The sequence below is a fragment of the Phlebotomus argentipes genome, unplaced genomic scaffold (assembly GCF_947086385.1).
Source record: "Phlebotomus argentipes unplaced genomic scaffold, Phlebotomus argentipes genome assembly contig_15, whole genome shotgun sequence".
Lineage (NCBI taxonomy): Eukaryota > Metazoa > Arthropoda > Insecta > Diptera > Psychodidae > Phlebotomus > Phlebotomus argentipes.
In genome coordinates this window covers 12,987,420-13,015,098 of record NW_026776181.1, presented here as the reverse complement: position 1 = coordinate 13,015,098, position 27,679 = coordinate 12,987,420, and the positions used below count along the sequence as shown (strand labels likewise).

General features: G+C 39.6%; 2 protein-coding genes across 7 annotated transcripts; both read right to left on the bottom strand.

Annotated features, from left to right (window-relative positions):
* Positions 1–3,186: 3,186 nt before the first annotated feature.
* LOC132262933 (small subunit processome component 20 homolog) lies at positions 3,187–12,387 on the bottom strand. Its single transcript, XM_059762428.1, has 6 exons — positions 11,585–12,387; positions 11,233–11,519; positions 4,996–11,172; positions 4,765–4,933; positions 3,775–4,701; positions 3,187–3,707 (listed from the first exon to the last, which is right to left on the bottom strand). The coding sequence occupies exons 1-6, from the start codon at positions 11,627–11,629 to the stop codon at positions 3,261–3,263; spliced, it is 8,052 nt and encodes a 2,683-aa protein (XP_059618411.1). The 5' UTR covers positions 11,630–12,387; the 3' UTR covers positions 3,187–3,260.
* A 269-nt stretch (positions 12,388–12,656) lies between these two features.
* On the bottom strand, positions 12,657–27,661 carry LOC132262934 (phosphatidylinositol 3,4,5-trisphosphate 3-phosphatase and dual-specificity protein phosphatase PTEN). Of its 6 annotated transcripts, none has more exons than XM_059762429.1 (10): positions 27,384–27,661; positions 25,996–26,375; positions 23,752–24,129; positions 23,513–23,685; positions 23,298–23,442; positions 20,703–20,890; positions 20,080–20,362; positions 19,825–19,937; positions 19,513–19,747; positions 12,657–16,044 (listed from the first exon to the last, which is right to left on the bottom strand). In XM_059762429.1, the coding sequence occupies exons 3-10, from the start codon at positions 23,855–23,857 to the stop codon at positions 15,932–15,934; spliced, it is 1,356 nt and encodes a 451-aa protein (XP_059618412.1). In that variant the 5' UTR covers positions 23,858–24,129; positions 25,996–26,375; positions 27,384–27,661; the 3' UTR covers positions 12,657–15,931. The 6 variants fall into 6 exon arrangements, with proteins under 6 accessions (XP_059618412.1, XP_059618413.1, XP_059618414.1 ...); XM_059762430.1 differs by having other exon boundaries at positions 25,996–26,287; XM_059762431.1 differs by having other exon boundaries at positions 25,996–26,346; positions 27,414–27,661.
* Positions 27,662–27,679: the final 18 nt, after the last annotated feature.

Sequence of the window (27,679 nt, the reverse complement as noted above, 5' to 3'; positions counted from 1 at the left end):
ACACACAAGTCTCGCCACGAAAATCTCCACTTCTCAGTAACAGCCAACCCTCACGCTGAGCCACGTCACTCAATCGTCCATTGGGCTCACGAAAAATCATTCCGATTGAAGTCTCAATTAGAGGTTTCGACCATTCTTCGTAGGGAAATCACCTCCGCAATGAAGGAAGAGAAGGCAGGCAAAAAAGCGCGATAATGAATGTAGAATATTCACAAGAATAAATTCCATTAGTGAGGAAAATCCAGCAGAGATTCCGAAAATTTAATCCATCAGACATCCTCTATCATCCTGTGATTTAGAACAGCACTTAATACGTATTGTGAATCACTGCAGAATGTATAAATCAGGGCCGTACGCACACAAATATGCAATTATGGTGGTGAAAATGAATTATTTCAGGGCATTTTCCCCCTGTCTGCTCATTTGCCGCTTCGCAGTCATGAGATTTCCACCCACATTCGCATTGTGGAGCATTTCACTTTTCACGCGAGGCGAACAAAAAAGCCATCATTCTCGTTGAGAGTGAAATTTTGCAACACGTGAAAATCTGACTGAGTGGTTAATCATCCTCATGGAATGTTTAAAAAGAAATGAGTGAATCCTAAATTAAAAGTTGGTCATTAAGCATCTAACGCTTTTTATTAATTAAAATAAATGAATAGCATACAAAACTTGCATTTTTTTCGTTTTGCTTGCCAGCAAAAGAATAGAATTTATGATGCTATCAACCTCTTCTCGCTATCATTAGATCTCAAATGGAAATTCCGCTTCAAATTCCGATGCACAGCTAAGGATAAGACGCAAATTTGCAGTATTTATTCTCAAATTTATTTCCTGAAACCTCAAAAAGGTGTTACCCCGAAAGGCCCCCTCTTTGCGAGGATGTTTATGGGCGCCCCGCCGCTTGGATGGTGTGAAAATTTGCATAAAAATTATGAATTTAAATACAACCATTTTTCCACATTTCTCCCCATACAGCGTTTTTTCCAGAGCTTTTCCAAGAAAGAAAGAAAGAAAAAAACGCGGTGAGAATGGATGAATGTCTGATGATTAAATTGAGCGAGCAAGAAGAAGTGTAATTATATCGAGGGAAGTGAAATGTATAAACGGCGGTGAGATAAATGAAAATCCGACACGGAGGAATAAATTAGTCGATGAAACTATGAATTGATTGAATTTCGAAATGGGGTCTCTTGAGCGATATAGTGAAAAGAATCGAGAGTCAAACGAAGCGGAGTCGATTCGGCATCTCAGATTATTTGAATCGTCTATTTCTTAATGGAATATTTTATCTGCGCTTCTGCTCTAATTTCAGTCAAATCAGAGTCGCAGTATTTGCTGATGTGCAGCTGAGAGAAAGAGGTTTAAACATTCACAAGGAAGTTTTTGTGTCACACCTGAAATGTTAAAATTGAATAGCTTTTGCGATTTCTGCACGAAAGTGCTGAAAATGCTTGTGACACGTCCTTAAATAGAATTCAACGCGTCTTTTATGAATCATTTTGAAAATAAAAAGAAAGAGAAACTATTCAATAGTTTCAATTCACATCATAAATGCTTCGACATAAATTATGTTTTTATGTCTCTTCACACAACTTTTGGAAAGCAACATGCAGAAATCAGAAAACAAATATTATCATTTTAGACCTCATCAAAATGGGAGTTCATTAGAAGTTTCTCCACAGGAAAATTTTGCAAGAGCAATTTTCAGAATATAGAAATCCACTTCAGAGCGGACTTTTCACTCAACTTTTATTACGGAATATCGTTATCATTCGCCCTCACAGTGACTTGTCTCACTCGACATTGTGATGCTTTCACAGCGCAAGAAAATACACAAACTGTCGCTGGGAGATTGTGAAAAGCAAATACCGTGGAAGAAAGGGAAAACTTTTTCAATAGTGTGATTAAATCTCATGGATTTCTTCAACTTCCCACCCTCAATGGCGCACTCAATCTAAACAATACAAATCGATTTTCAATTTAACACTATCAAATCGTATTTATGTGGAGCGAAATGAGCGACATGAGCCTGACTTTGATAGAGTCACAAGACTTGACCCAAACAAGACGAACTTTTCAGGCAACTTCCCGGAATCTCTCTCTCTCTCTCATTCTTCAAAGTTTTCCCTCTCGTTGGGGATTTTCTTGGAATTCTGCGGCAAACTTGCGTGCCTCCGACCAGACACACTGTGCAGATAGGGTGAAAATTGGCCACCCACAGACCGACCAAGTCTCAAGAAGGTCTTGCGAGGATGTCAACCCTGTCAGCAGCGGCAGTCTTGTTAATCCTCCGAACCCATTGACAGCCCCCCAACTGCCGAAAAAGCATTGATATTCACCGCCCCAAAAATGAGGGGAGCTCGAGGAACTTTTCACAAATTCACATGGCGCCAATTCCGACCCACTCTCACTTCACGGGAGTGATTTCTTCCACCCACAGAAAATGCGTTTAGCATTGAAAATCTCCGTTGCGTGCTTCCACAGCGTATTTTCACCTTTTCCACCACCCACTCAGCCACCCAGACGCGCCATGTGAGGGATTGTGGGTTAGGAAAAGCCACTCAATTGACTCACATATTGCTTTCCACTTTGTCTGATTAATTGGCAGTGATTGTGAATTGATTGTTGGCGCCCACTTTCTCCCCCACAGAACCACCCTTTCCTCCCACTCTAACTCACTCCCTTGGGTGCTGAAAGCATTGGTAAGGGACCGAGGCTTCCATGTGGACAAGTAGAAAGGAATTTTGTCGTGAAACCGCCACATTTTCCAACACAAAATCTCCAGACGCACAGAGAGTGTTCCATTTCAAAGTCAATCACATCGCATTCCTATAACCCACTTAAGTAAACATAAAATTCCCCATTGTGATTGCAAAAACCACAAAGATTAAATATTTAGTTCACTGTTGAGCAAACAATACAACTCCAACAAGTGTGTTGCCATTAATGAGAATTCCTTATGTGAACAGTTAAACTCGCCTCGCATGTGACGACCATTAAGAAGTCAGGAATTGGCTCAATCGTGTGCTGAAATCTTCTCATAAAAACCATGACTTCTCTCCATGAAGTCGTGCAACAAGATTTTTGCATTAAATATTCCCCTGAAAATATTCCGTGGCGACTTGCAAGGACTAGAGCAATTAAAACCCTTTGATACTTAAAAGTTTGCGTTACAGACTCAAATTTTCTTCAAAATCCTTTAATTACTATTTCAATTACCATTTTTATATTTCACCAAAAACAGTAACATATCGTTTTTATTTCACCTTCTTCCGCTTCTTTGTAGGCTTTGTGCCGTCTGTCGGCAATGATCGCTTTTTCGGCGCCACTTTTCCCTTGATTACGTCCATTTTCCGCTTCTTGGCCACCTTCTTCCTCTCCTTCTGACTGGACTTTCTCTTGGCCGCCTTCGCTGGATTTACCACCTTATCCAGCGCTATAACTTTCTTTCTTTCAGCACGCTTCTGCATTTGCTTCAGTTGTATTTCACTCACTAAACTCGTGAACTCATCCGCGCAGTTCAACTTCTTCTTGATCTTCTCCGCGATTTTTCCCGCCAACTGTCCAAGTGTGGGATCATGATTATTCATCTCAGTAGACATTTCCCGGATAAGTGGTGTCAGAAGACTCCTGGTAAGAAGCCTCAGAGTTGAGTAGTCCACAATGTGAACAACTCCTTGAATCCAATTGAAGATGTTTGTACGCTAGAATGAAAAGTCGTCAAAAATTATTGCTATATTCTAAATCATTGAAATTCCTGTGAAATCTTACAAGAACAGTTGAATGAGGAGTTTGAGTGACTTCCCCATTGGCAGCATATCGAAGTCGTCTAACCATCCATAGTAAATTAATTCGCTTGTCAGGCTTCAACTCGTCATCATCAGCGTCTTTTTCCTTCTTCACAATGGGAACTGGTCGAATGATTTTGGCCAAATTCAAAGCGATCTTCATAATCTCCTGAGCCATGTTCTCCTGAATATGCTCAGGCTGCAATTGAGCACAGAGATCCAGCATCAGGGATCGAATTTGATTCGCAGGATTTCTGTAGAGAAACTCTCTGGGCAGTTCAGTGTCCTCATCCGGATCATCAAACCTCTTGGCCAACAAATCCATGTCCATTTCATTGAGAATAGCAGTTAGAATTCTGGCTGAGAACAATCGCACCCAGGAATGTTCATAACCCAGAAATCCTTGACATTTGAATGCCAAACCATCAATTACTGAGTTAAATTTCTCCTCTCTCAGAATTTCTGGAAACTTCTCAAAAATCCGCCCCAACGCTATAAGGATCTGTATCAATTTATGGTCATGAGCCTTCGCTATTGATTCATCACTTTCCAGCTCAACATCCTCCACATTCGCCCTCACGAACTTTCCCGGAAGATTGTCACCCTCTTGGCCAGACAGTCTGTCTATCATTATGGGAAGAAGATTATCCAAACGTTTCCGAAATGCATCGCCTTCTGCCAGCATGAATCTCACAACGAGAATCGCTCCCATTTCCATATGAGCATTCTTCTTGTCTTTGAAGAGAGACAAGACAATTTCCCACAATTCTCGGCGTGCCTCATCGTCGAGACGACGCAAGATGCTCTCCAAGCACTTGGCAATTTCTTCGCGGATTTCAGGTAGTTCATCTTCGACGAATCTAGCTCCCAACGACAGAAATATAACGCCACAATTACTCTTCAGAGTATTCTGAAAAGAAAACAGCATAATAATTAAGCTCTGAATTGCAGCCACAAAACTTTCCATTCAAACCTTCGTCAGTTTCTTCATGAGGTTCTGAATCAGTTTCACTGCAGACGATCGTCCCGTGGACTCTGTGTATGCCAATTGAGAGAGGATGAACATTAAATGTTGCTTGAATTTCTTCACATCCATCGGATAATCAAGCAAATAAGTCACAAATATCTGTCTGGCTTCCTCTCTGGAACGAAAAATCTAAAATTAGGATTGACTGAGAAATCAAATGCATTTGGAAAATCATACCTGACACTGTCGCTCTCAGAAGTGATGCAAAGATCCGCGACAAATCCTATGATCTTATCGATCTCTGTCACATAAAGCTTCTTAGCCACAATCGCCCTCAGCAGAGGGAAAGCAATGGCCTGGCGAGAGTGCAGATCGCGATCAACGTGTAGAAGAATCTCCCGTAGTTGATCCTCACTGACTGTAAATCCCTCCACGAAGCGCAGCAGAGCCATGATAGCTTTAAAGGCGTTCTTCACGAGATGGAAATTCTCATCATTGTTAGTCAATTCTGAGCTGGAGTATCTCTTCAAAATCTCCATAATTGTGCTTATGAATTCATCAATTGTCTGCCCTTTCATCACTGCCAGCATTAATTGGCGGGTCCACACAACAGTCAAACACTTGAGAGTAAGTGTTGAGAGTCTCACATGAACTCCACCCAGAGTTTCCTTGAAGATCTTCACCAGAGGATTGAGAAAACCCTCAAAGTGACTATCATCCGCTCTCCCACTTTTCAGGATTGTGTGCAGAAGATTCAGGCCGAATTCAGTCAACACGTACGTATTTGTCTGGATATTCGTCTTCACCACTTTCCTTCGGGAAACACTCTTCTCATCTGCAATGAGGTAAATGTCTGCAGCTTTCCTCTTCAACAGCTCACGATCAGTCTCCGTTAATTGCTTCTTCGCTACCTTCATCTTCAACGTGTCAATGCTCTCCGTCACGATTCCAAAAGTGAACATGAGCAGAGAATCTGTGGGGATCCTCTTGTTCTCTCCCAATCCAATGACAATCTTCGACAGGCAATCCTGCACTTTGTTCACCACCTTCTTCGATTGGCTGCGAGAGAGATGATCCTTGAAGGGCATCAGCAAATCCAGAAGACACTTCTCACTTATATTCACGGACAAAATGTGGAGGATTAGTAAGCTTTTGTTGCTAAATTTCGCTTCTGGAGTCTTGGAAGCAATCTTCTCCACTTCTCTCTCCTCAGCAGACTCCCCGAAGATATTTTCCAGGCACACTTTCAGTAATCCTTGCAGATTCGCATCGATATCACCTGCTCTAAAGTTCCCTTTGAGTGCATTCAGAATATTATGCAGCGTCACAACAAGAACGTGCACTTGATATCCTCTGGTAAAGAGACTCGTGAGCAAATCCAGCAATGTCGACAGATATCCCGGTCCCAGAATTAGCATAATTCTTCTCAGCATATCTCTTGTCACGATTCTTACAGACTTTAGGCGAGATTTCAGGAATGTGCACAATTTCATGAAGATCTTCGGCAAATGAATATCCAGCAATTCCTTGGAGACTTTGTGTAGCAACTGAACAGTGGCCACGGCGATTGGCACTCTGAGGATGTCCTCCTCCTCTTTCTGGGCAGCATTTTGTGCCTTTGTCAACTTGTGAGTGGCTTCTTTAGTGCTGAGCTCCGAAATCGCCCCAATTAGACTAGTAATCAGGCCCACCATAAGATTATACTCTGGACTCGTGTTGCTCTTCTTCCTCAGAATTTCCCTGTTGTCTTTCTTCACCTCCTCCAGATCCTTATCCTCCTCGTCATCAGAGTCTTCATCTTCCTCAACAGTTCCTGGTGTCTTCATATCAGCAGAAAAGTCAAAATGAAAGGCATCGATGATGGCAATCACCACCTTCACCATTTGCTTCTGGAACTCCAAGTTGGTTCTCAACTTCCGGATGTACAGTCTCAAGATTGTCTGATATGGAAGGAATGGAAGTTTACTGCAGATCACAGACACAGCTTCAGCTGCAGAATCCACCAGAGCATTCTTAGCGGTGTGCTTCTCACTGCCCAGATAAACGCTAACCAAGGGCAGAAGGAAATCTAAGAGTGTCTTTGGATTGGGATCTTTCATCTCAGCAGCGCGCTTGATGAACCTCGCCAGAGCTTTTCCCTGTCGATGAGACTGAAGATGTACGATGTTCTCAAAGAAATCGACTTCCTTGTCGTGCTTATCTGTCAAGGGATTCAAGTCTCCAAAAACGTAGTGAACTTCCGGATGTTCTCTCGAAAGGTCTCCCAAGATTTTCACACATTCAGTCCGCAGATTTTCATTACTCCCAGCTAAAGAGCTCTTGATGAGAGGTAAGAGAACTACATCAAAAATGTACTTTCTCTCCTGAAGATCAGCAGAAAATCTCTTGGCCAACACCAAACTCACGCTCTTCAAGCAGTGACTGGCGGAACTCTTCATAGCCAAGTCCTTTTCGTGCTTGAGATAGAAGAATGAATGAAAAATCGCCAAAAGTCCCACATTCACATCCATATTGTCCTTCTCCACGAGATCATCAATCACCCGAAACGCCAAAAGTCTTCTGTCATAGTCAGGTTGATCAATCCATCGCTTGTTCAGTGCATTGAACTCCACAACTAGTTCAGCAATCTTCTGCTCTCCAGATCGCTGGGAAATCTTCACAATCAGATCGCAGAGGAGCTTTCGACAGGCCTGAGATGAGATCTCCTCAAAGAGTGGCAGCAAAGTACGAATATGGCGTCCAGGAGTCTCAGTCTTATCCACTAAGTTCGTCAGCGAGGCAATCATTTGTGTCATTGCGGATTCATGAATCATTTTGCTGGCCTTTTTCGTCAGAATCGGAAGCAAAAGTCCCACCAAAATATCACACTTTTCTCTGTCTGTGACGAGATCTGTGATTTTGCTCAATATAGACAAATCTCGCTTTCCCAGGCTTTTACCTTTCCTCGGTCCACTCATTTTCACTTGCAGACGCCTGATGATAACGTCTATATGAGGCAGAATCATTCTTCGTCCTACAGAGATATTCTCTTGTCCCGCAACTTCCGGAATCTTAGAGTGCCGAACGATGATTTCAGACACTTGAATATCTTCCTGTTGCATTAGAACGTCTCCATCGAGGCTCAGGAGATTAGAAATGATCTCCAAAATAGCATCCGTCACTTTGGGATTCACCTTAGGTTTTTCCAGTAAATCGAAAACATTCCTCAATGGATTGTCCAGACAAATTCCATCCGATGACTTAGACAGCAATGTGAAATACCTGGGATGTGTGCTCCAAGTTAAGAAGAGTCTCAAGATTGGCGTCGGAGAGTGAATACATTCTGTAGTCAATTTAGGTAATTGTGGCCAAATAAAGATATCAAATACTGATTCAATTTCCTCCTCCGTCCAGGAATAGGCATCAAAGAGATTGAAGAACTGTCTCAACATATTCGCAGCTTCAGTTCTAAGACTCTTCAGAAGATTCAGATAGCGAATGACATTTCCATTAGCCGCAGAGAGAATTCCTTGGACGATTGCTGAGAAATCCATGAGCAGTTTCAAGAGTCTCTTCAGGATCTCATCTTTTCTAACTCCACCAAACTCTTTGATCATAACATCGAGTACAGCCAGAGAGCCCTGAAGATGTCTTGGATGCATTACACTGCTCAGTTCCACAATAGTTGAGGAAACTTTTTCACCGAAAATCATATCCAGGAACTTATTCAGTTCCTCAGTCGTGCAACCACTCAGGTATCGGATAATCAGTATTTTCCGTGCCTGAGGCGCTCCCTTTTGCTGCTGCCTCGTGAACATCTTCCCGTGCAGGATTCTCAACAGATATTCCATCACTTGAGGTCGATGCTCTGCTACCATTGACATTTCTTGCTCCTTCTGTTCCTGATTAATAACAAAGCTTCCCAATGCATCTCTGAACTTCTTTTCATCGATGAAATTCTGCAAAATTTCCTTGTAACTTGCCAAATTCTTCGGTTTGTACGTGAACAAACAGTCAAGAGCTATTCTCTGAACATCAGCATTTCGACTGGACAGCAGTTGTAAGTAAGTTGCGTGCATTTCACTTTCTCTAAAGAGAGATTTTGGATTAGACACTTTTGAGAAAACTTGCAGATAAGTTATAAGCTCTTTGTGAATAGCTTTCGTTATCTGAGGATCCAATCTCTCATCGTCACCTTCCTCTTCCCCTGCTGCAGGATTTTCCTGCTCACCTTCATCTTCTTCACTTGGAAGTTCTTCACTTTCCATCATATCCTCCTGAACTCTGATGTCAATCTTCTTATTTGAGTGCTCCAGAACATAAATCTTGTAGACTTTCTCGTAAAATTCCAAAAAGTGATTCACAAGATCTCGATTCTTCTCCTGCACAAGACCACCAAACAGTGGAAGAGCCCTCCAGAGAAGTATTCGATAGTTGATGAAATCGGGCTTCACAATATTTGCCAGCTTTCCAAAATCGTCTGATTTCTCTATTGGTATCAGTTCCTCCACAAAATCCTTGCTTTCGCTTATACTCTGCCTCAGATTCCCTTCAATGCTGTCCAGCTGCTCCTTATAGACACTCCAGAAGATCTTTCGATCACAATTGAGGGCGTAAGTTGTGATATATTCAACTACAGGTTCCCACAGGAGCTTGAAATTGATGTAGAGAACTCCCAAAAGGTACTTCAAGCCATCCCATTGGAGGATCTCATGGCGCTGAATGGCCTCCTTGAAGTACAGCGTCCCGTGAGAGAGTTTCTGCAGCGACAGCAGTTGACCGCGGTAAGTGTGAATTGAAGATGACGTGTTTTCGATGGAGAAAATCACATCGAAGAGAAAAGCTTCACTGGAGCCGGAGAATTCTTTCAAATTGTTGAATTGAGCGAGAGTGTGTGACACGAGGAGACGAATCTGGTGGCTTGGAGAGGACAGTAGTGATGAAAGTTGCTTGTGAAGTCTCTCGAAGAGGCTAAATGTTAATTTTGAGCCTTCTCTCAACTTCACGGATGTCACACAGAGATCAATAAGCCTCAAAGCATCCAATTTATCCTCGTAGTTTTCGCAAGGTGTGCTTAAAATGAAGGATATCACTTTCCCAGTGATGTCAAGTGGGTCAATTTCGTGACTGTTGAGATGAATCAGCACTCTGATGATCAAAGAATACTTCTTGAATGTCTCTTTGTTAATCAAATCTGTCTCCATGCCTCTCAAATGCTCAACAAGCTTCTTCTCTATGCACTTTCCATCATCATTTACGAAATGTGGCCAGAAAATCAAAGCCAAGAAGAAACTTTCGGAGGGAAAAGTATCCATAATGAAGTCTTTGATTTGTTCAGGTTGAGACCGATCGTTTTCAGATGTAATCAGACGACAAGTGTAGGGTTTCCACTCATGCAACTTCAATCCATCTTTTGAGAGAGGAAATTTGGTTTGTACCACTTGTGCCAAGATTTCCAAGCCAACAAAGTTATTCTTATCCATCGAAAATTTCAGAATTGTGTTCATGACTTCAGGAAAGACTATGAAGTCAAATTGAGACGAATTTAACATTGCAGTCACGAAATATTTGTAGACGTCAAGCCATTCAGTACTGAGAGCATCTTTAGCTATGTTAGTGGCATCATGCAGAGGTAACTTGATATTTGATTCTGTTAAGAGAACCACTGCAAATTCAGCCACAGACATTGACATTAACTCTTCGTGATCCTTATCCATCAGATTCATCACTATTTTGTACAGCTCTTGGGGATTCCTCACGAAAACATCGCTATGCTTTCTTGTGAGACTAGTAACAAGGTCGACGCACAGTCTTATACTCTTTGACGATCCTTGTAGGTCCGCGGTTCTGTGAAGTTGCTTCATAAATGTTCGCCAAAGGACATCTGTGCTGTCTACAGTGATGTTCTTGTCGAAACAATTGATCATTTCACTCAGAAGCGCATAGATAATCTCCTGATCCTCCTTTCTATTGAACAATGCATCCAAGAGGACTGTAAGGAATTCCTCGGTACAGCTGTGAAGTCCTCCTCCAACTCCTCTGATCATTTGAAACAATAAACGTCCGCAACTCACCTCTATTCCCTCGTGAAGTCTTACAAACTGGACCACAGCATTGATGCATTTCTCCCGGTCCCGAATATCTCTAGCAACGTATGCAAAGCACTCGATAGCAAAATTCTGAATGTGTTCCTTCGTGCTCTGTCGCTTGATCGCGGTGTCTTCTCCCAGAATCGGCAGTATTAGATTCAGCACAATCTCAATATCCTTCTTCAGATACCTTTTGAGGTGCTTGAAGAGATATGCCAAACAGACCAGCGTCCATTCCACCACATCCGGATCAGTGCTGTGCAGAAGCTTCTGTAGCTGAGAGAGAAACTCTGGCAAAACCTCACAGAAGTCATTTTGAAGTTCTTTAGCCAAGATCGCCACAAATCTGCAAAGAAAATCAATTAGATTCACCAGTAATTCCTTGCATAGGCATTCAATTACTTACTCTAGAAGAGGTTGAAGAGACAGGTGAGTAGCTTTGGCTAAACAGTCCAGCAAATGCCGGATGACAAACTCCTTCTTGTGCAGTAACTGCGGAAGAGTGACAATCTCCCGGACACCCTTGTGGAACACCTCATATTCATCAGTGAGATTGAGGGCACGCCACTTGGTAACGGCAACCGCAAAGTAGGACTCATTCTCATCTAAATCCTCATCATATCTGTAGTCAATATGGTACAGAATAGCTTTCCGGACATCAATTTCAGCCACCCGGTCACCGAAGGATTTATGCTGCAGAAGAGACCGCGTAAATTCTAAGCAAACGAACAAAATTGTAGAAATTTCACTATAAAAACCTTGAAAGAGTTTGTCGCTTTGTGTTTCTGTGGTTTATTCTTCATTTTCACACAAATTTCTCGATAAAAATCACAATAAACTTAAGCTCATTTTCTCACAACGCAAACAATATCGCCATGTGCTTCTGACACTGACAGTTCAATCAAATTTCACCTTCACGACTCAAGCGCCGCGCCACGGCAGATACCAACAATGGGGGGTTTGAATGAAACGAAGTGAAAGGCACAGGTAGTTTTCAGAATTTTTAAGAATTTATTAAACTACTAGTTTTAACATAATATCTTATAAATATATAATTATATCCATTTACATATATGTATATATTACATACATATATATAATTAATCCTTATCATTTATCATTCGTTCTGCATCATCTCTATTATAATTATAAATACAAATAACAATTTCTTCATCATCATAGACGTAAAAAAGGTTTTATTCCTCCTTCAATTTTAAATGTAATTAATAACTTGATTAATTAATTATTTTGTGTACTAAACTGTGTGTGTTGGTGTTAAATAAACTCATTAATTTTGATTTCCTTTTCCTTCACGAAAAAATTGATTTTCTCAGAGAAATTGCTATTACACTGTATGTTTTTTTTTTAGTAAAATATCAATATATAGTAGTAATAAATAATTTTAGAAAAATTTTTAAAGTATTTTCATCCTTTTGGTGAATCGCATTTTTTCTTCTTTATCAAAAATTTATTTCTCAAAATGGTTCCTATTGATCTTTATTCTTCTTCTCTTTTATTTTCCTTTTCCTTTTTCTATTTAGTTATTTCATCTTCATTTACCTTTTCTCACTACAATGAATTAGTATATATGTAAAAAAAAGTGCGAGATCAAATAACTCATTTTCAGTTGATTTGTACTCTCAAGGTAATTAAAATTATTTTTTCCTCTTATTCTCTCAATATTTTTTCATCTTATTTTCTCCTTTCTCTTTTAATTGTGTTCTGTAAAACTATCATCATTTAATTCTTGTTTCTCTTCTCTCTTTTGTTTTAGTAATTATTTCTTTCTACTATTACAAATGTTTGTGGTTTTATATTCCTTCTTTCATCTTCCTATTTATTTATGAAAAGTATTTTTTTTTGTTTTCTTAAGATTACATTCGTAATATTTCTTGTTTCATTATTCTCCTCCATTTCAACAATCACACAAATTTTTAAATCATTCTTCCTACTATTTTATTTATTCATGCCTATTTCTTAAATGTCCGACGTTCATTCTTTCCATATTCTTGTCCAATAACCAATCATTTTGCTGAAATTAATTATTGTTATGCATTGCAGGTAGAAAAAAAAATTGGTGACAAAAACCATATCGCAAATGCAAGAATTTATCTGAAGAGGTCTCTCGATTGGCTGCTGCAATTTCGAAAGACCATTTCGATGGTGAATTCACACATTTCTAACAGCAGAAACTTCAGATTCGATGTGATCTTAGCTGAGTACTTTTTTTTCTAAATTTCTTTTTCATATTTCTCCTCATCGCTATTTCTTTTTCTCTTCTGCAGAAAACCTCCCATTTTATTTACAATGAAATCTACAATGAACAAATGTCTATCTATATTTATATTGATTTTTTCCATCTATTTCTATGTTTCACCATTGATTTCATTCAAATGATATTTTTTCCAATATTTTCTCTGTGTCACATCCTACAAAAACTGGGATAATTTATATTTTTCTGTACCATTGACTTTTATATTTCAATTACGAATAATTCTTCTCGGTGTTTTTGTTTTTCTCTCTCAGTTTTGAATCTCTTCAAAACACATTCTCTTCTTCATTAATAGATTCTTGCCCACTATTTTTCTTCTCTATTTCATTTTTATTAATACAGGCTGATAAAACATTGAACATTTATTGATAACTATGTATTTAAAAGCAAAATTTCATCCACTTTAGTTTATTTTTAATCTTACGTCATCATTTTTTATTTTTATCTTGTGTTACTCCTTTGCACCTTTTCGATGGAGAGTTGGAAGGAAATGAATGTGATTACTTGTTCTCCTCTTCTATTACTTATCTTTCTCCCTCTCTCGCTACACTACGCACTTGCTCTTCTTCTTTTTTACAAAAAAAAACTGAGGGTATTGCAAAAATATTTTCTCCCGCTATCTATACCTTGTTCTCCTCTTTTAGCCTCATAATCCACTTGTTTCTCTTTCTTTCTTTCTTGCACTGTTAATTGTTTTCTCACATCAAAATAGTTTGACAGCTGAAAAAAGCTCTAAAGCATGACTGACGGAACCACATTAAAAAAAAAACAAAAATATAATTTTGTTTTCACCTTTTCACAGAGACAAATTTCAAATAAAACAAAAATACAATAAACAAAAAAGTACAAATTTGGTGGGTGAAAAACGAACACAAATATTACGCAAAAATTTCTTTTTCATCCACATTTCCCTATATCTTTTCTTTCTCGATGCGTCCTTAAATATCCATTTCATATCTCCTCTATTTTCTTCATATCAAAAAGATTTTTTATTCCTTTCATTTCATATAAATTAGTTAAATCGAATAAAAGCAACAACACAATTTTGATTAATATTCCTATCTCATGTTCCTGAATGCAGAAATTTTGATATTATATCATTAAAATTACGAAAAGGTGTGATTTTCTTTTTTTTACATGGAAAACAATTCACCATCCACAGACCAATGAAGTTAAAATTATAAGATGTTAATTACACTTTTTACACTGCACAAATTTTTCATCCTTCACCCCCACGAGAAAATTCTGTGCATGATAGTAAAAAAAAATAAACTCATGAGTGATGATGAAGCAAGTGTGAATAGATTGTTGTGTCATTACGGATAGATTTTCTCAATATATATAAATTTAATGTTCCAAAGTATGCTTTATTCTGAATAGCAAAACCAAGAAATGTATGACCTCAATTATGACACCAAACCTCATGACATCTTTTCATTCAAGAAGCAAACCATAATTGAAGTCAAACACCGCAATGACACCTTTCACCCATAAATTGTTGGTTAAGAACAGTCGTGAGTGTTAAAAATATTCATCCAGGGTTACGGCAAAGTGAACAAAAACTGAAAAAAATGATGGCCTCTGGGAAGGAGAAGATGAAACCAATTTGTGAATGTGATGGATGTGAGTTGTTTGAGTTATCTCTCAATTTGCCATTCAATCTCTCGAACAAATTTTCATATAAAAAATAGTTATATCTATCTTATGAAAGAAAAAAACTTGCAGGGAGTCAAGATATCAACACTTCGCCATGATGAAAATCCACTCCCCATCCGGGTTACATTCAATTTTTTGAAAAATTTGAAAATGCCTAAAAATAATTTTTAAAAAATATTTCTTTTCATTTCTCTCATACTAATTTTTTATATTCATATTTTTTTTCTTGCTTTCACCTAAATATTTTACAGACATTTATACTCAACATATCAAATATGTTTCTTTTTCTTTAACGTAAAAAGAGATTTTGTTAGACTTTTTGTGACTTGCACAAGACAGATTATCTGAATTAATTACATTTTCTCGTCTAAGCACTATCATTTCTAAATAAAAAATAATTTAGTTTTATTCTTTTTTTTCGTTTTGCATTCACTGTGAGGCGAGTTACGGGCAGAAACTCACGTTGGATCGTCGCTTGGTGTTCAGGTGCATGTCGCTATACTTTATGATGCAGTGTTTCACACTGTTTCACATTGCCTTCAACACAGTTTGAAGACTCATCGAGCGTGTTTTAAGCTTTGTTTTGCACTGTTTTCCTAATTTGTCTTCTCTTAGAAAAAATACCTTTCGGTAAATTGCTAAATCTATGCATTCTTCTTGTTATACTTAAAAATCTAATTGACTTTTTGAGTGTGTGTGTGTGTTTGTGTTTACTGATTTTCTCAATGTTTCTTCTTTTCATTTTCTCAAATTTTCTTTGTGATGTTTATTGTGGGTCACAAATACGTTGACTCGCCTGCAAAAATGTCACAATAAATGGTCACAGTGAAAAAGGGTATTTGATAAAAGGGTCAGTAAAATTAATAGTGGTCGTTTGCTTATAAAAATACAGGGATTTCTATTTAATAAATATTCATAGAGAATTATTAGAAAAAAAATGTGTTATCTAATCTCCCGACTAAAGTATAAAAATTATATATTAGAAAGAAAGATAGAGAAATTGTCTTCTATTTTTTTGAGATTTGTTGCTACTATATACTTCATATGTATATCTAAAATCCTTTGTTCGCGATTATCAAAAAGGAAAAGATTAAGGAAATATTTCCTGGCATTCTTTTCTGTCACTACGTTTCTTTATATCTTGCGTCACATGTAAAACTATCTCTTGTGTAACTTGTTAAGCCTGGACTAGATTATTGTGAGAATCCTGCGAATAGACACCACCTCCACTGACATCGGACTCAGAAAGGAGTCTATAGCGTCCAATAGGACTCTGTGGCGTGGATCCCACTGAATCCAGGACAATTAAAATTACGTATGTTCATATTATTATTATTATTATTGTGAAGATGGATTCATAAGGATTTGCACACGGAATTGTGGCGGAATTTAACCAAAATGGGACATTTAGTGTTGGTAAATATTTGGTTGTCCAACAACAAATATTGAACATAATCATATTTTTGTTTCATATTTTTATAGAGAAACATTTCGGCGCACACAAACAGCAGCAGAGAGAAGCAGCATGAAAGACAATAAAAAAGGAAAAAGAATGTCAATGATAAATGTTAGAGAAATGTTAATATTTTATGATTACAGTCTATCTATTGTGAGATGATATCTTCTTAAATCTATGAAACAATGCGGGTGAGAAAATACGTTAGTTTAAAAACAACAACTAATAATAAAAATATATACAATGAAAAGTGTGGTGTGGCTGTAAAAGATGAATGGTTAATGGGTAAAATATTGTGTAAAAGTTCGCCATATCGAAATCCTTTCGAATCTCCTGGCAAACTCCTACTTATGATCAGTGATCGTGAAGATTAGTTCGATAAAACAACTACCAAGCCTCCAACAAAAGCATTCAAATGATCAGACAAGTAGTGTTGATCGCAGTGTTGATTTGATGAGATGATTCAAAGCGCCAAATTTTCTTGACATAATTTTCACAGAAATTACTTCGTCCAATTTCTTTATCACTAAATCTTGAGTTTCTTCCATTTCTCTTCTATATAACCTTGTTTTCCTGCCAACTCAACCTCTCTCATCATCAAATTACACACCTTTACAGAGAAAAAAATAAAATACTTTCTGCTACTCTAGCATAAAATTCTACTCATCATTTTTCCTCTTTCAATCCTTGTTTGCAATGTTGATAAGCTCGGCAAATTTTATTCCTATTTCATACTATGATTTCTTCTTTCTTGGCAAAAGAAATTGGATTTAAAGATAGAGTTAATTTCTCTTTCATCAAGTTTGTCCATTCGCGTCGAATGTCACCTCTTGTTTATGAACCTTGTGCGTTTCTATACAGATTGATTTTCTTCTCTCGCAGTCCACAAAATTTTTCTATCATTTACAAATTTACACTTACAAAAAAAACCAGAGAGAGATTTCTTCATCACCTAAATGCTAATTTATATCAATTGTACATTACACCAGTAAAGCATGAAACATTAACATCTCCTCTCGGTTCACAATGCCTGTAGGGTTCTCTAGTGAAACATTCCTTCGTTTAGATTCATCTTTGTCCTACCAAATTAGAAGCTCTATTATGTCAATTTCAATTCACACAAGAAAATCACGCAGATGAAGGAACAACGTTTTCTCTCTGAATTTCAATCAGTGTAACTTTTTCTCTTCTACGTGCATACAATTTTAGTGAACAGGTTTTTGCATATCCTAAATGTACAGGTTTTTGTTCAAAATTTATATTTGAAATTGTTCGTCAATCCACGATGAAATTCCTCCATCGAAGAGCAAAGTAAATTCATTATATGAAGAAAATAGTCATTTTCCCCATTGTAAAGTATTTCACTTTAGATTTCACCTATCTTTGTTGTTTAAATTTCATCCTCTAATATTCACAGCCATATACACAAGAAACAGTTAAAATTGTTTTCTACATCTTCTTTTATATCTTGGTTGTGGTTCACTTCAAAGAGACATTTAATTTACATAATTTCTAGTTATAGTTTTAACAACAATCTCCTGTGTTCTTTCCCCCCAAAAAACGGAATACACATCAATGAATGAATTCATCAGATTTTATCTACCTCAAGTTGCCCATCCATTTGTCTACAAACACTACACCAAAAATACCTTTGTCTCTCCCAACGGATATTCCACTCGGAAAGAGAGGAAATAAAAATTAAGAAATAAAGTAAAGTGGGATAAATAATTGAAAATTATATACACAATTGTATAAATCTGGGAATATTTGAGTTTGTAAATCAAGAAATAAAATGAAAAATTGTGAGGAAAGAGTGGAAAATCTCTTAGGTCGCCTGGAAAACTCCCTCGCTGTGAGGAGATAAAACACTCATCTGACGATTGTTTATCTCCACCATCGTCTGGTGTTTATTGTCTACAGATGAAAAAAAGTCATTTTCAATTTAACCACGAAATTGTACGTGACAACAAAATCCATCAATTCGAATTACATTCAATATACCGCCTAAAGCCATATTACTATAGTTATTGATGTTAAAAAAAAATATAGAGAAAGAAAACGCAAAAGTAATTTTAGACTCAGGATTTTCGTGGAAATTTTTGCTTATCCATAAATCAAAAAGCACCACGCAAATCCTTAGCCTTCGATTTTCAATGTGAAGAGACAAACTCAAGAGATATCAACGGAAAAAATTGTGAAAAGTATTTTCTACACACTAAATCTAATTTGATGAGTTGGTATGAGTTGATTTAAGATTGCAAAATAGAGAACTAAACAAAATAACAATAGCAGAAAGATATAGAAATCAGCACATAGAATCCAATTCCTTTTGCCACTGCAAAATCATCATTTCATCGTCAACATCTTTTCATTTGTATATTTACTCATATTTAAAGATTCCTAGGTTTTTCCCCATCTCTTCTTCTTCTTTGTCGTCGTCGTCGTCGTCGTCCCTTTTTCCGGGGACTTTCGACTACCGCCAGCAGCGCCTTTACTCGACGCGCTGTGCTTTATAACGTACTGCAGCTCCTGGCGCAGTTCACGAAACGTAAACGGAGCCCGATTGCGACTCGGAATCTTATCATCCACACCATCGTCCGTGGTGACGGGATCGGGAGCAGTGGCGGCGGCGGAGGTGGAGGGTAGAGGCGCAGGCGAGGGTGGCGGCGACGGCGGTGTTACATTGAAGCCAATTGAATGAGATTCGAGAGGTTTGGCCACCAATCGGCGACACTCCTCGCGACCGTTCGTCTGGTGGGCTGTCGTAAGATCGCTGGCACTCTTACACGGCGATCCCACGCTCAGCTGTTTGTCGCACAGCGACGAGTAGAAGTCCGTGGAGTCCAGACTTTCGCTGGCGTGCGGCGGCCTGAACACCACACTCTTGGCCAGTGTCTCCCGAAAGTCCGGATCACTTCGCATATTGGACAGCCAGCGCAACTTCTGACTGCGACTCTGGTGAGCCGTGCTGCCTGGCGAGCCCGCCACAATCTTCACATTTGCCGTCTTCACCTTGAACTGCTGCTGGGGCGTCTTCGAGCGCGAACGCCGCCTGCGTCGTCGATCCTTGCGACGCACAAAAGGCCTCTTTGTCTCCGTCACCTCACCCTCTGGCGTCTCCCGTCCGCCGTCCTCCACCCGCGACTCCTCATCACCACAGACGGACAGGGCAAAAACAAGGCTGGAGTCATTGGCCAACACAACATTTGATACGAATTCAGAAAGGAAATGTGATGAGGTGTAATTGAACAAACTACTGGATGCATTTGCAGTTGCTGCTGTTGTTGGTGTCGATAACTCACCAGATTCCCAGCCATCCTCCTCCGTGGACGAATCTGTGCATGATGCCTCAGAACTTTCGGACGGTGTGTGTGCACCTGGATGGGAGTTGAGCGTCGCCACAGATGGTGCTGTGTTATTCTGCGAATTCCGATGGTTCACATGGTGGAGATTGTTGCTCGAATGATTGTTGTGATGGTGACTTGTGCCACGGGCATCATAAGAATCGGAAGGTATCCGTTGTAAAATTACTTGTACCTGCACAAACAACGCAGAAACATTAGACTCCTTTCTTCTCTTTGTGTCCCTCTTCAAAATTTATGTGCTTCTCTTACCTCAAAATCAGGTGAAAATGTTTTATGTTGTTTATCTTTGTGAGCGTCATCTAATTCAAATTTCGTTAATCGAAAGACTAATTTAGAGGAATCTCCCTCCGCTGGAATATTTCCTGAAACGAGACGAGGAGCTAATAAATAAAAATAGAAGGAGATGAAAGTTGTATGACATTTTGGCTAAAGCCAAACTTCCATTGGATTTTGCCAAATTAATAATTAAAATAAAACACGCAATTGAGTAAAGAATCATCTTACCTTCCGTCTCTTCATTGACGAAATACGTGTTGAACCAGAAATGAAACAGTTTCTCCTTCTTGATCACGCCTTTGTTGTAGAACTCAACCTGAATATCACCAGACAGGGGAATGCAGCGATCCAGCTTGATCACAATTTGTCCATCACCATTCCCTTGCGATCGTTTCACATCCGAGACGCTGTCCCGATGCAGCTTCCTGCCCTTCCCATCCGATATACTAAAATACAGGCTCCCCTGATGGCTATTAAGTAATGGCGGTGGTGATAATTTTAACTCACAAATCTGCAAAGAGATCAATTAATTTCACCATTGGTCAGCTGTTCTCCCAGACCGACATATCGATTTTATTTATTTTGAAATTTAATATTCATCTGTTGTCAGCCGTCACACAAATGAATGGGAATGAGTTCCCATTCATTTGCTATTCAGCTCATTAAGTGCAGAAATGAAAATGTTCAGAGAGAATATAGGAGAAAAAAAGTTGCAGAGTAAATTGACATTTTGTGATTAGAAATATATTGAATTTTTTTTTACATCTCATGGTCATGCAATGTGATTTTCATGAGATTGGAAATTCCTTTAAGAATAAATAATAATATTGACTATTGGGATTCACACTCACCAACAGCTTTACTTCACTATAAGGTCGACCCGACTTCAGTAGACGTGAATAATATTCAACATATCGTCGCTGTGACGGTATCGTGACTCCCTTTTCGTCATGGGTCCGTCTCTGTCCATAGTAACTAAGTGCCTCCGCAGCTGAATTGAATCTCCTCACGTGGAGCAAGTAGCAGCAGATCATTGTACCTGCAAATAAGACAGACCATCAAATTGATTTGCACAGAAATTGGTCATCACAGCAGAAAAAAAGCTGTTCGCATGAGTCAGTTGAATACTTAATTTACTCATTAAACAATTTTCACTCTCTCGCTTCATTTTGATTATTAATTAATTAAAAATTGCGCTTCTTTCCACCACCTTTTCCCTCCCGCGCGCGCGACCAACCTTTTGTCATCAACTCCCCATTTAATCGGAGACATAGCAACAATTTCTCATCGTGGATTTCACACACAGACCGCCAACCACTAGTGTATATATATACAAAAGTGGCAAATCAAATAGAATAATGTCGCACAGTCCATTATAAAGTATCATGAAATTCTGCCTATAGATCTTAATGTGCAATTTCCTTAGATTTGCTATTTTCCCACGAAAACCACAGCCTTTCCGACTAAGCATCAACGGTAATTTGACCTCACTTTCAATTTTTCCCCTTAGATATACATGTACATATAATCTTATAACAAGTGCTCATCTATTTAGAGAGATGTCCTACCGATGATTTACTTTAATTACTCTTCAATCACAGCGATATCAGAAAATGAAACATTCCATGAGCTCGATTGCACGATAAAAGACACCCTTTCACCTCAATATCACTTTCATCGTGATACTCAGCAATCTAACATGAAGATAGGACATGCAGCACTTGAGATTGGAGTGTGCGAAATTGTGTACATACGGCAACAAAAAGAATTATATCAAAAGAGTCATCATTGTATTAAGTCGCGTGGTAGATTGTTGTATGTCTCATACTCTATCTCTTTTCGTTATCTACTTGCCCCCCTTTGGACGCCTTTGCGTCCAAAGCAACCAGCTCCCCATTATCAGACCTTTTCACGATAAAAAATGCTATATATGTGGGCACGGGTGTAATAATTCATTTTGTAATCTCCCAACTCAAATCAATGAAATTTCCCCCCGGTGTAAAAATTTGTTCGAGCCGCTCAGACGCCATCGAGAACACACATTTACAGAGGCAAGCGTCAATGCAGAGCATTGAGTGATATTCAATTGTGACAAGAGACAATCTTCTTCTTCTCTCTTTTTTTTTGCTTCAAAAAGAAAGAAGGAAAAACGACATACCTACTAAACTCAATATTTATTTTCACACATTAGATAAAAATTTCCCCAATGCTATTGAATTTTCCCACATGAGATTTCTCCCTCTGTCCATATCGCCTTATTCGCTTATGTCTCTCGACTCTTTTTGTTGTCTGCCGTGCCTCCCATATAGAATATTGTCGTTGACATTTTATCGCTCTTCCTCTATGACAAAAAGATGTTTAAAAAAGAAGTGTCTTTTCTCGGCTAACCGAGAGTTTGTATGCAAAAAGAGACATGATAAATGATGGCCTTGATTGAGAACAAATTTGTTCCAAACATTAAACACACACTCCCAGACACACATTTTGACCAAGTGAGGAGAGAATCAATAGGAAAATTTCCACCTTATATTTTTCGACTCGCACCGTCTCTTCGTCTTTTCTTTTTACACACTGCAATTCACAAAACACATGTGATTGGATGTGGACTGGCTAATCCATCCATCATGTGTGAGAAAAAAAATCTCTAATTGGACAATTTGGATGCAAAAAATCATGCCAATTTAAACTTGACGAGGGCAAGCAGCGCACATGGAAATACTGCAAAATTGGCCATAATGTGTAAGGCTTCTTGTGCGCATGTTCCGAATGACTTTGCGAGAGAGAAAAAGAATTGGTCAAAAATAGAAAAGATCCACATTTTGATATAACATCTCTCATCAACATTCTAACATCACATACACAGCACAGCACACACTTCTCCTCCGCATTCTTCCAGTTCTATGCGTAATACATAATCAGTGTTGGAGGTGAAAGAAGGCAAAAATATGATTGTGAGATGAACGATAAAGTAAATAATCTAACTAATCTTCTGATAATTGTGAAGTTTTTCTGTGTCACACCTATCAGAAAGCAATATTTCACATTTTTTGCGCCTTCTTTCACTCTTCACTTGATAAGAGAGAAAGTGTCGTGATAAGAATTAAATTTTATTCAAGAGGTTAATTTTTATTGTGGAACGAAGCCACACACCGAAGGAGGAATTGCCAGGCAACAACAACTGAGGAAATTGCGAAAGAAATCGCACTTGGAAATTTTATAATTAGAAACATCCGCAATCATTTAACCCTTGCTATGGAAAATTTTTATTAATTTCTCTTATCACACGACAGTTGATTCTCTTTTTCTTTTCAATTGAAATTTCCTTGATACATCATTACATTATTTTATTTAGCATTTCTGAGAATCAATTCTCTCTAATCTATTGCATCGTCGAGTTAATCAGAAAGTATTTGATAAAATGCTTTATCAAAGAATGACACACTCACCAGTTCGTCCTTTGCCAGCTTTACAGTGAACAGCCACAACATTGTTGGGATCTGCACTCAGAAACTTTTGGACATCATCACAGAATGCTTGAATCAATTGAATTGTTGGTGGATTGTGATCATTGAATGGATACGATGCAACTCTCTGCACAAGAAATCAATGAACAATTAGGCAATTTGTCACAGAGAAAGGCATTCTCGTCATCTTCACTTACATGTTGAAATTTACTATAGTCGTATGTTCGCTCGGAACATAGATTGTAGATCTTGTAGAATCCTCCGTGTTTCGACTCAAACAATCGCAGGACATCATCAATATTATTCCTATAGACAGCCTCAACGAGTTTCTCAGCTGGAAACGCCATCGCAATTAGATTTTGCTCAATATCTGCAATCAATATGAAACATTCGCATTATTTTCCATTGAAAAGTGTGAGAATTATAGTAAAATTACATGACAAATCCAAATTGTATCCATCCTCGGTGTATCTCTTCTTCCTTTTGCTGACAAGCCCCTTAATTGGGTTTGTCATTTTCATATTGGATATCGTATTTGCCATTTTGCTCCTTCCTCTTCACCAACTTTTTGCCCTTCTCTCCTCTGTGACTTGTAATGAAAATTGAAAGATTCGACTTGCTTATTGACGGAGGATTTTCCAGTTCCCTTCACACTTCTTCCTCTTCTAGTGGTTCAGAGAAGGCTCTCAAGTGTCCTTCCAATCTTTCACTCCTTGCACTCAATTCCCCAGCAAATTCTGGCAGACGGAAATTCCTCCACGGTCCTTCGAGCAATTCTGGTTTTCCTTCTCTGGCAATTAATATTTTCTATGGCCTGTTGGAGAGAAGAAGAACAAGAAAAAAACGGGTGAAATGTGGGGCTTTATTGAAAATTCCATCACATGGGCAACACAAAGAAAAATCATGGAAAATTCTCCGGTTGAAGTCAGATTGAGTGGAAAAAGGGACTCTTTTTTCCACTCAATTCCTGGTATCCCGAAAATTTTGGCCTCCTCTCTTTTCCCGGGGTGGACAAAGAAGTTGGAATCTCTCTGTCTCTTCTTTGTACAGAGTTTTTCCACAGCAGAGGGGAAAATGAGGGCAAAAATCCCACCACCCTTGCTCATTGAACATATACCAAAAATACACAATAGAAAGCAATAAATTTTGTCGAAAAAAACTAGGAAAAAAGGACACCCACCGAGAAAGAAAACTCTCACTCTCGTTTGATGGCGTGAGGAGAGAGCTTTAAAGTTCAAGCGAGAGACGGTGCCAGGATGTGAGAGAACAGCAGGAGTAAACTTAAAGTGCCAAGAAAGAACTTTATCCTTTCTGAAGGATATGTTTTGGGGAATTTACTGTGTAAACATACACTGACAAAGGTCTCTCCCTCTCTCTATCTCTCTTTGCATTTCCCTTTTTACTCTCGCACTCTCCCTCTGTGAATTCTCTCACTTTCTCAGCCAACAAAAAGGGAAGAGAAGGAGAACACACGAAGTGAGAGAGAAACCACATTGCATTGTTTCCAATGAGAGGATTTACGAGAAATTCACCTGTGATAGACTTTCAAGGTCAAAAAGGAGCCTCTCCCTCTCATCATCACAATCACCTGAGATTCCTTATCTGCCCGAGGATGACGATGAGACGAGAAATGAGACCCTTTCTTTGGGGTGATTTATCTCTTCTTCTCCCTTCTCTCACTTGCGACGCACTCTCCCTTTGTTGAGGCCCTTCTTCCTGGAACACTCCTGAGAGTGGGAGAGAGCGAAAGGGAGAAACGGGCCAATTAAAAATGCTCCATCTCCCGGATAGAGGGCTCGGAGCGGCGGTCAGGGCAGAGAGGAAAAGGACAAAGGACTTGTAATGTACCCACTGAGAGCGAGAGAGTCGAAAATACTGGAAAAACTCTTCCAATTGCTCTCGAGGCCGGGCTCTAAAAAAAGCCGGAAATCTTCTAATTTTACATCCATTAAAAGCTCTCCAAGTTATCGTTTGTTCTTTCCTTTTTTCCTTCCGGCACAACTGTGATTTATCCTTCTCATTCTCCAGTTATTTCCCACATCCAAAGCTCCCATTTTTGATGTACGAAAGACAATTAGCTACAATTTTGAGCACCACACTCCACACTTTTGTAATCTCCCATTTTGTATCTTGGCCCCGATCTTGGCTGTCTTTTAATTAGGGTAGCAAATTATGTATTTCTTTGCTCATACTTTGTCGGGCTGCCGGCAAGGTGAGCGAGATCGAAGAGGCGCCCCACCGTGGGGATGAGCGAGAGACGTTGAGCGGCGCCGTCGAGGGGCGAGAGCGAGAGAGCGCGCTACCGGCGCAGCCCTTTTACAAGCCTTTTTCTCTCACGCTTCTTCTCTCCCACTTTCCGGCTACGTGCAGTCGCTCTCGTGCTCTCTCGCCCTCTCTGTCACTTTGACGGATCACTTTTTCCTCCTTTGCCCATGCTCTCTCTCTCCCTCTCTCGACCAACTGATGGTATTTCGTCTGGTCTGGCGAGAGATGCACTCCGCTAGCGCTGCGTATGTGTGAGTGAGATGTGCTCTCTCTCTCGCCCGTGGGAACAAAGGAATTTTTTTATCCAAAGGATCAGGCGATACTGCAAGGAAAATTTTCACCGAGTGCCTCCTTTGAGGTGCCTATCTATCCACAGGGATCCCACCATCTGATAAACTAATGTGAGGATACTTACACACTATTTGCGGCGATTTTCCATGGAATTTCCACACGTTCTTGGTCAATTTGGATGGATCGATATGAATTCCGGGTGGTCCATTTCGAGACATTTGTGCGGCATCCTTGCGACGATGGAATCCCGATGTAAAAATCCACTGTTCCGCGCCGGAAGTAAAGAAAGGCTCCGCCGGACCCCTTCTCAATTTGCCACCACCAGGTCCACAGCCTTTACTGGCTATTTTCCACAAATTTTCACAACTTCCTCCTCACAGTTCCTCCATTGCTTCGGCACTCTGTTCAATTCTGCCCTGTTCAGTCACGGAAAGTTAAATTTTATCAGTTTTCACGAGAGTGTCCGTCTCGAGTGCTTTTCCAGGGAAAAAGAGGAATTTCCTTCTGCGGGGTAGCCGCAGAGGGCGAGATGAGTGAGTGAAAGGAAAAATCACTGGATGTAAGTGAATAATTTTAGGGACTCTCAAGGGTTACTCTCCATGACGCTCTCTCTCTCTCTCTTTCTCTTTACTCTCTCGCATGTAACTTTACCACCAACACACACCGAAGGTTACATCGATATCTTTTCTCTGATTTTTCACCCACTACCATTTCAAAAACCCACAAATCTGCACCACAAACTCCGGCTAAAAGTGCCTAAGAATGTATCTGCCAGGGGAGACAGGGCCTGCCGATACTTTGGCTGGTTAAAAAAGTATCCCGGAAGATTTTCTATATCCAATACTAACACCAGTGGCGGCGCGAGTGTGGGGATGACACCGGGGAGGGGAGGGTTGAATCACATTTCATCACTTTGTCTCGCGCGCCATCTCGCTCGCACGCGCGTCAATGAGCCCATCGAGTGGTGGGTGAGAGGGGGATAGAAGCTCCTGAGAAAATGTCAATGAGAGAGATGCCAAAATGTCAAATGGACTCCGTGGCGAGAGAGCGCCAGAGAGGCATCTGCGGAACACCTCAGAATCAATGGCGACTTTCTCGAGAGGCCCATTTTCACGCATTTTTGCGCACACTTTTGCCCACCAAACGGCCCATGGGCCACGCTGGGGCACTTGGGATGTCTTCAGAGAGAACCTTAGCGCCGACAAGTGCGTGAAAATGGGGAGAATTCTCGAGGGAAAAGCGCATTTTTACACTCTTTGCTCTCTCTCACACGCGCGCACCCCAAAAAACGCGACATCGCGGAGAGTGAAAAAGCTCTCACGCACGACCGTATGGAGTTATCTCTGTCGCACTCGCGAGACTCGTTGCCTCGACTCGCCTCGAGTGGCTCTCACATAAGGAACTCACTCTTGCGCAAGCGAGATGCACAAATAACGTGGCGCGTGGGTGCGAGAGAGACGCCATGTGTGCTGGGAGAGGGGAAGAAATTTTTTATTCGCTATTCTTCCTTACATCCAATGATTTTTTCCAAATAGCACACACTACATCCACCGAAACACCCTTCACTATCCGTTTTTCCACCTTGTCAACTGTTAATCACACACTAATTGCTACTATCACAATCATAATCGAGTTGTACTATGATTTTTCACGCCGATTTATTTCACTCATCTTCCTTCTCTCTATACCCTACTAAATGAAGCACACAATGAGTCCCCTCAACATCACTCTGCGGAAGATCACCCGGACTTACAGCAGACATCTCCAACGAAGGGTCGGAGCTTTCCGAACCACAAATGATTTTCCTT

Coding starts and splice junctions, on each gene's coding strand:
- LOC132262933 (XM_059762428.1), bottom strand. CDS start 11,629: ATGAAGAATAAACCACAGAAACACAAAGCGACAAACTCTTTCAAG. Junction 11,520..11,584: donor AAGCGACAAACTCTTTCAAG/GTTTTTATAGTG, acceptor TCTCTTCTGCAG/CATAAATCCTTCGGTGACCG. Junction 11,173..11,232: donor TCTCTTCAACCTCTTCTAGA/GTAAGTAATTGA, acceptor TTTTCTTTGCAG/ATTTGTGGCGATCTTGGCTA.
- LOC132262934 (XM_059762429.1), bottom strand. CDS start 23,857: ATGGCAAATACGATATCCAATATGAAAATGACAAACCCAATTAAGGGG. Junction 23,443..23,512: donor ACTATAGTAAATTTCAACAT/GTAAGTGAAGAT, acceptor TTTCTTGTGCAG/AGAGTTGCATCGTATCCATT. Junction 19,748..19,824: donor CATTTTCACCTGATTTTGAG/GTAAGAGAAGCA, acceptor TTGTTTGTGCAG/GTACAAGTAATTTTACAACG.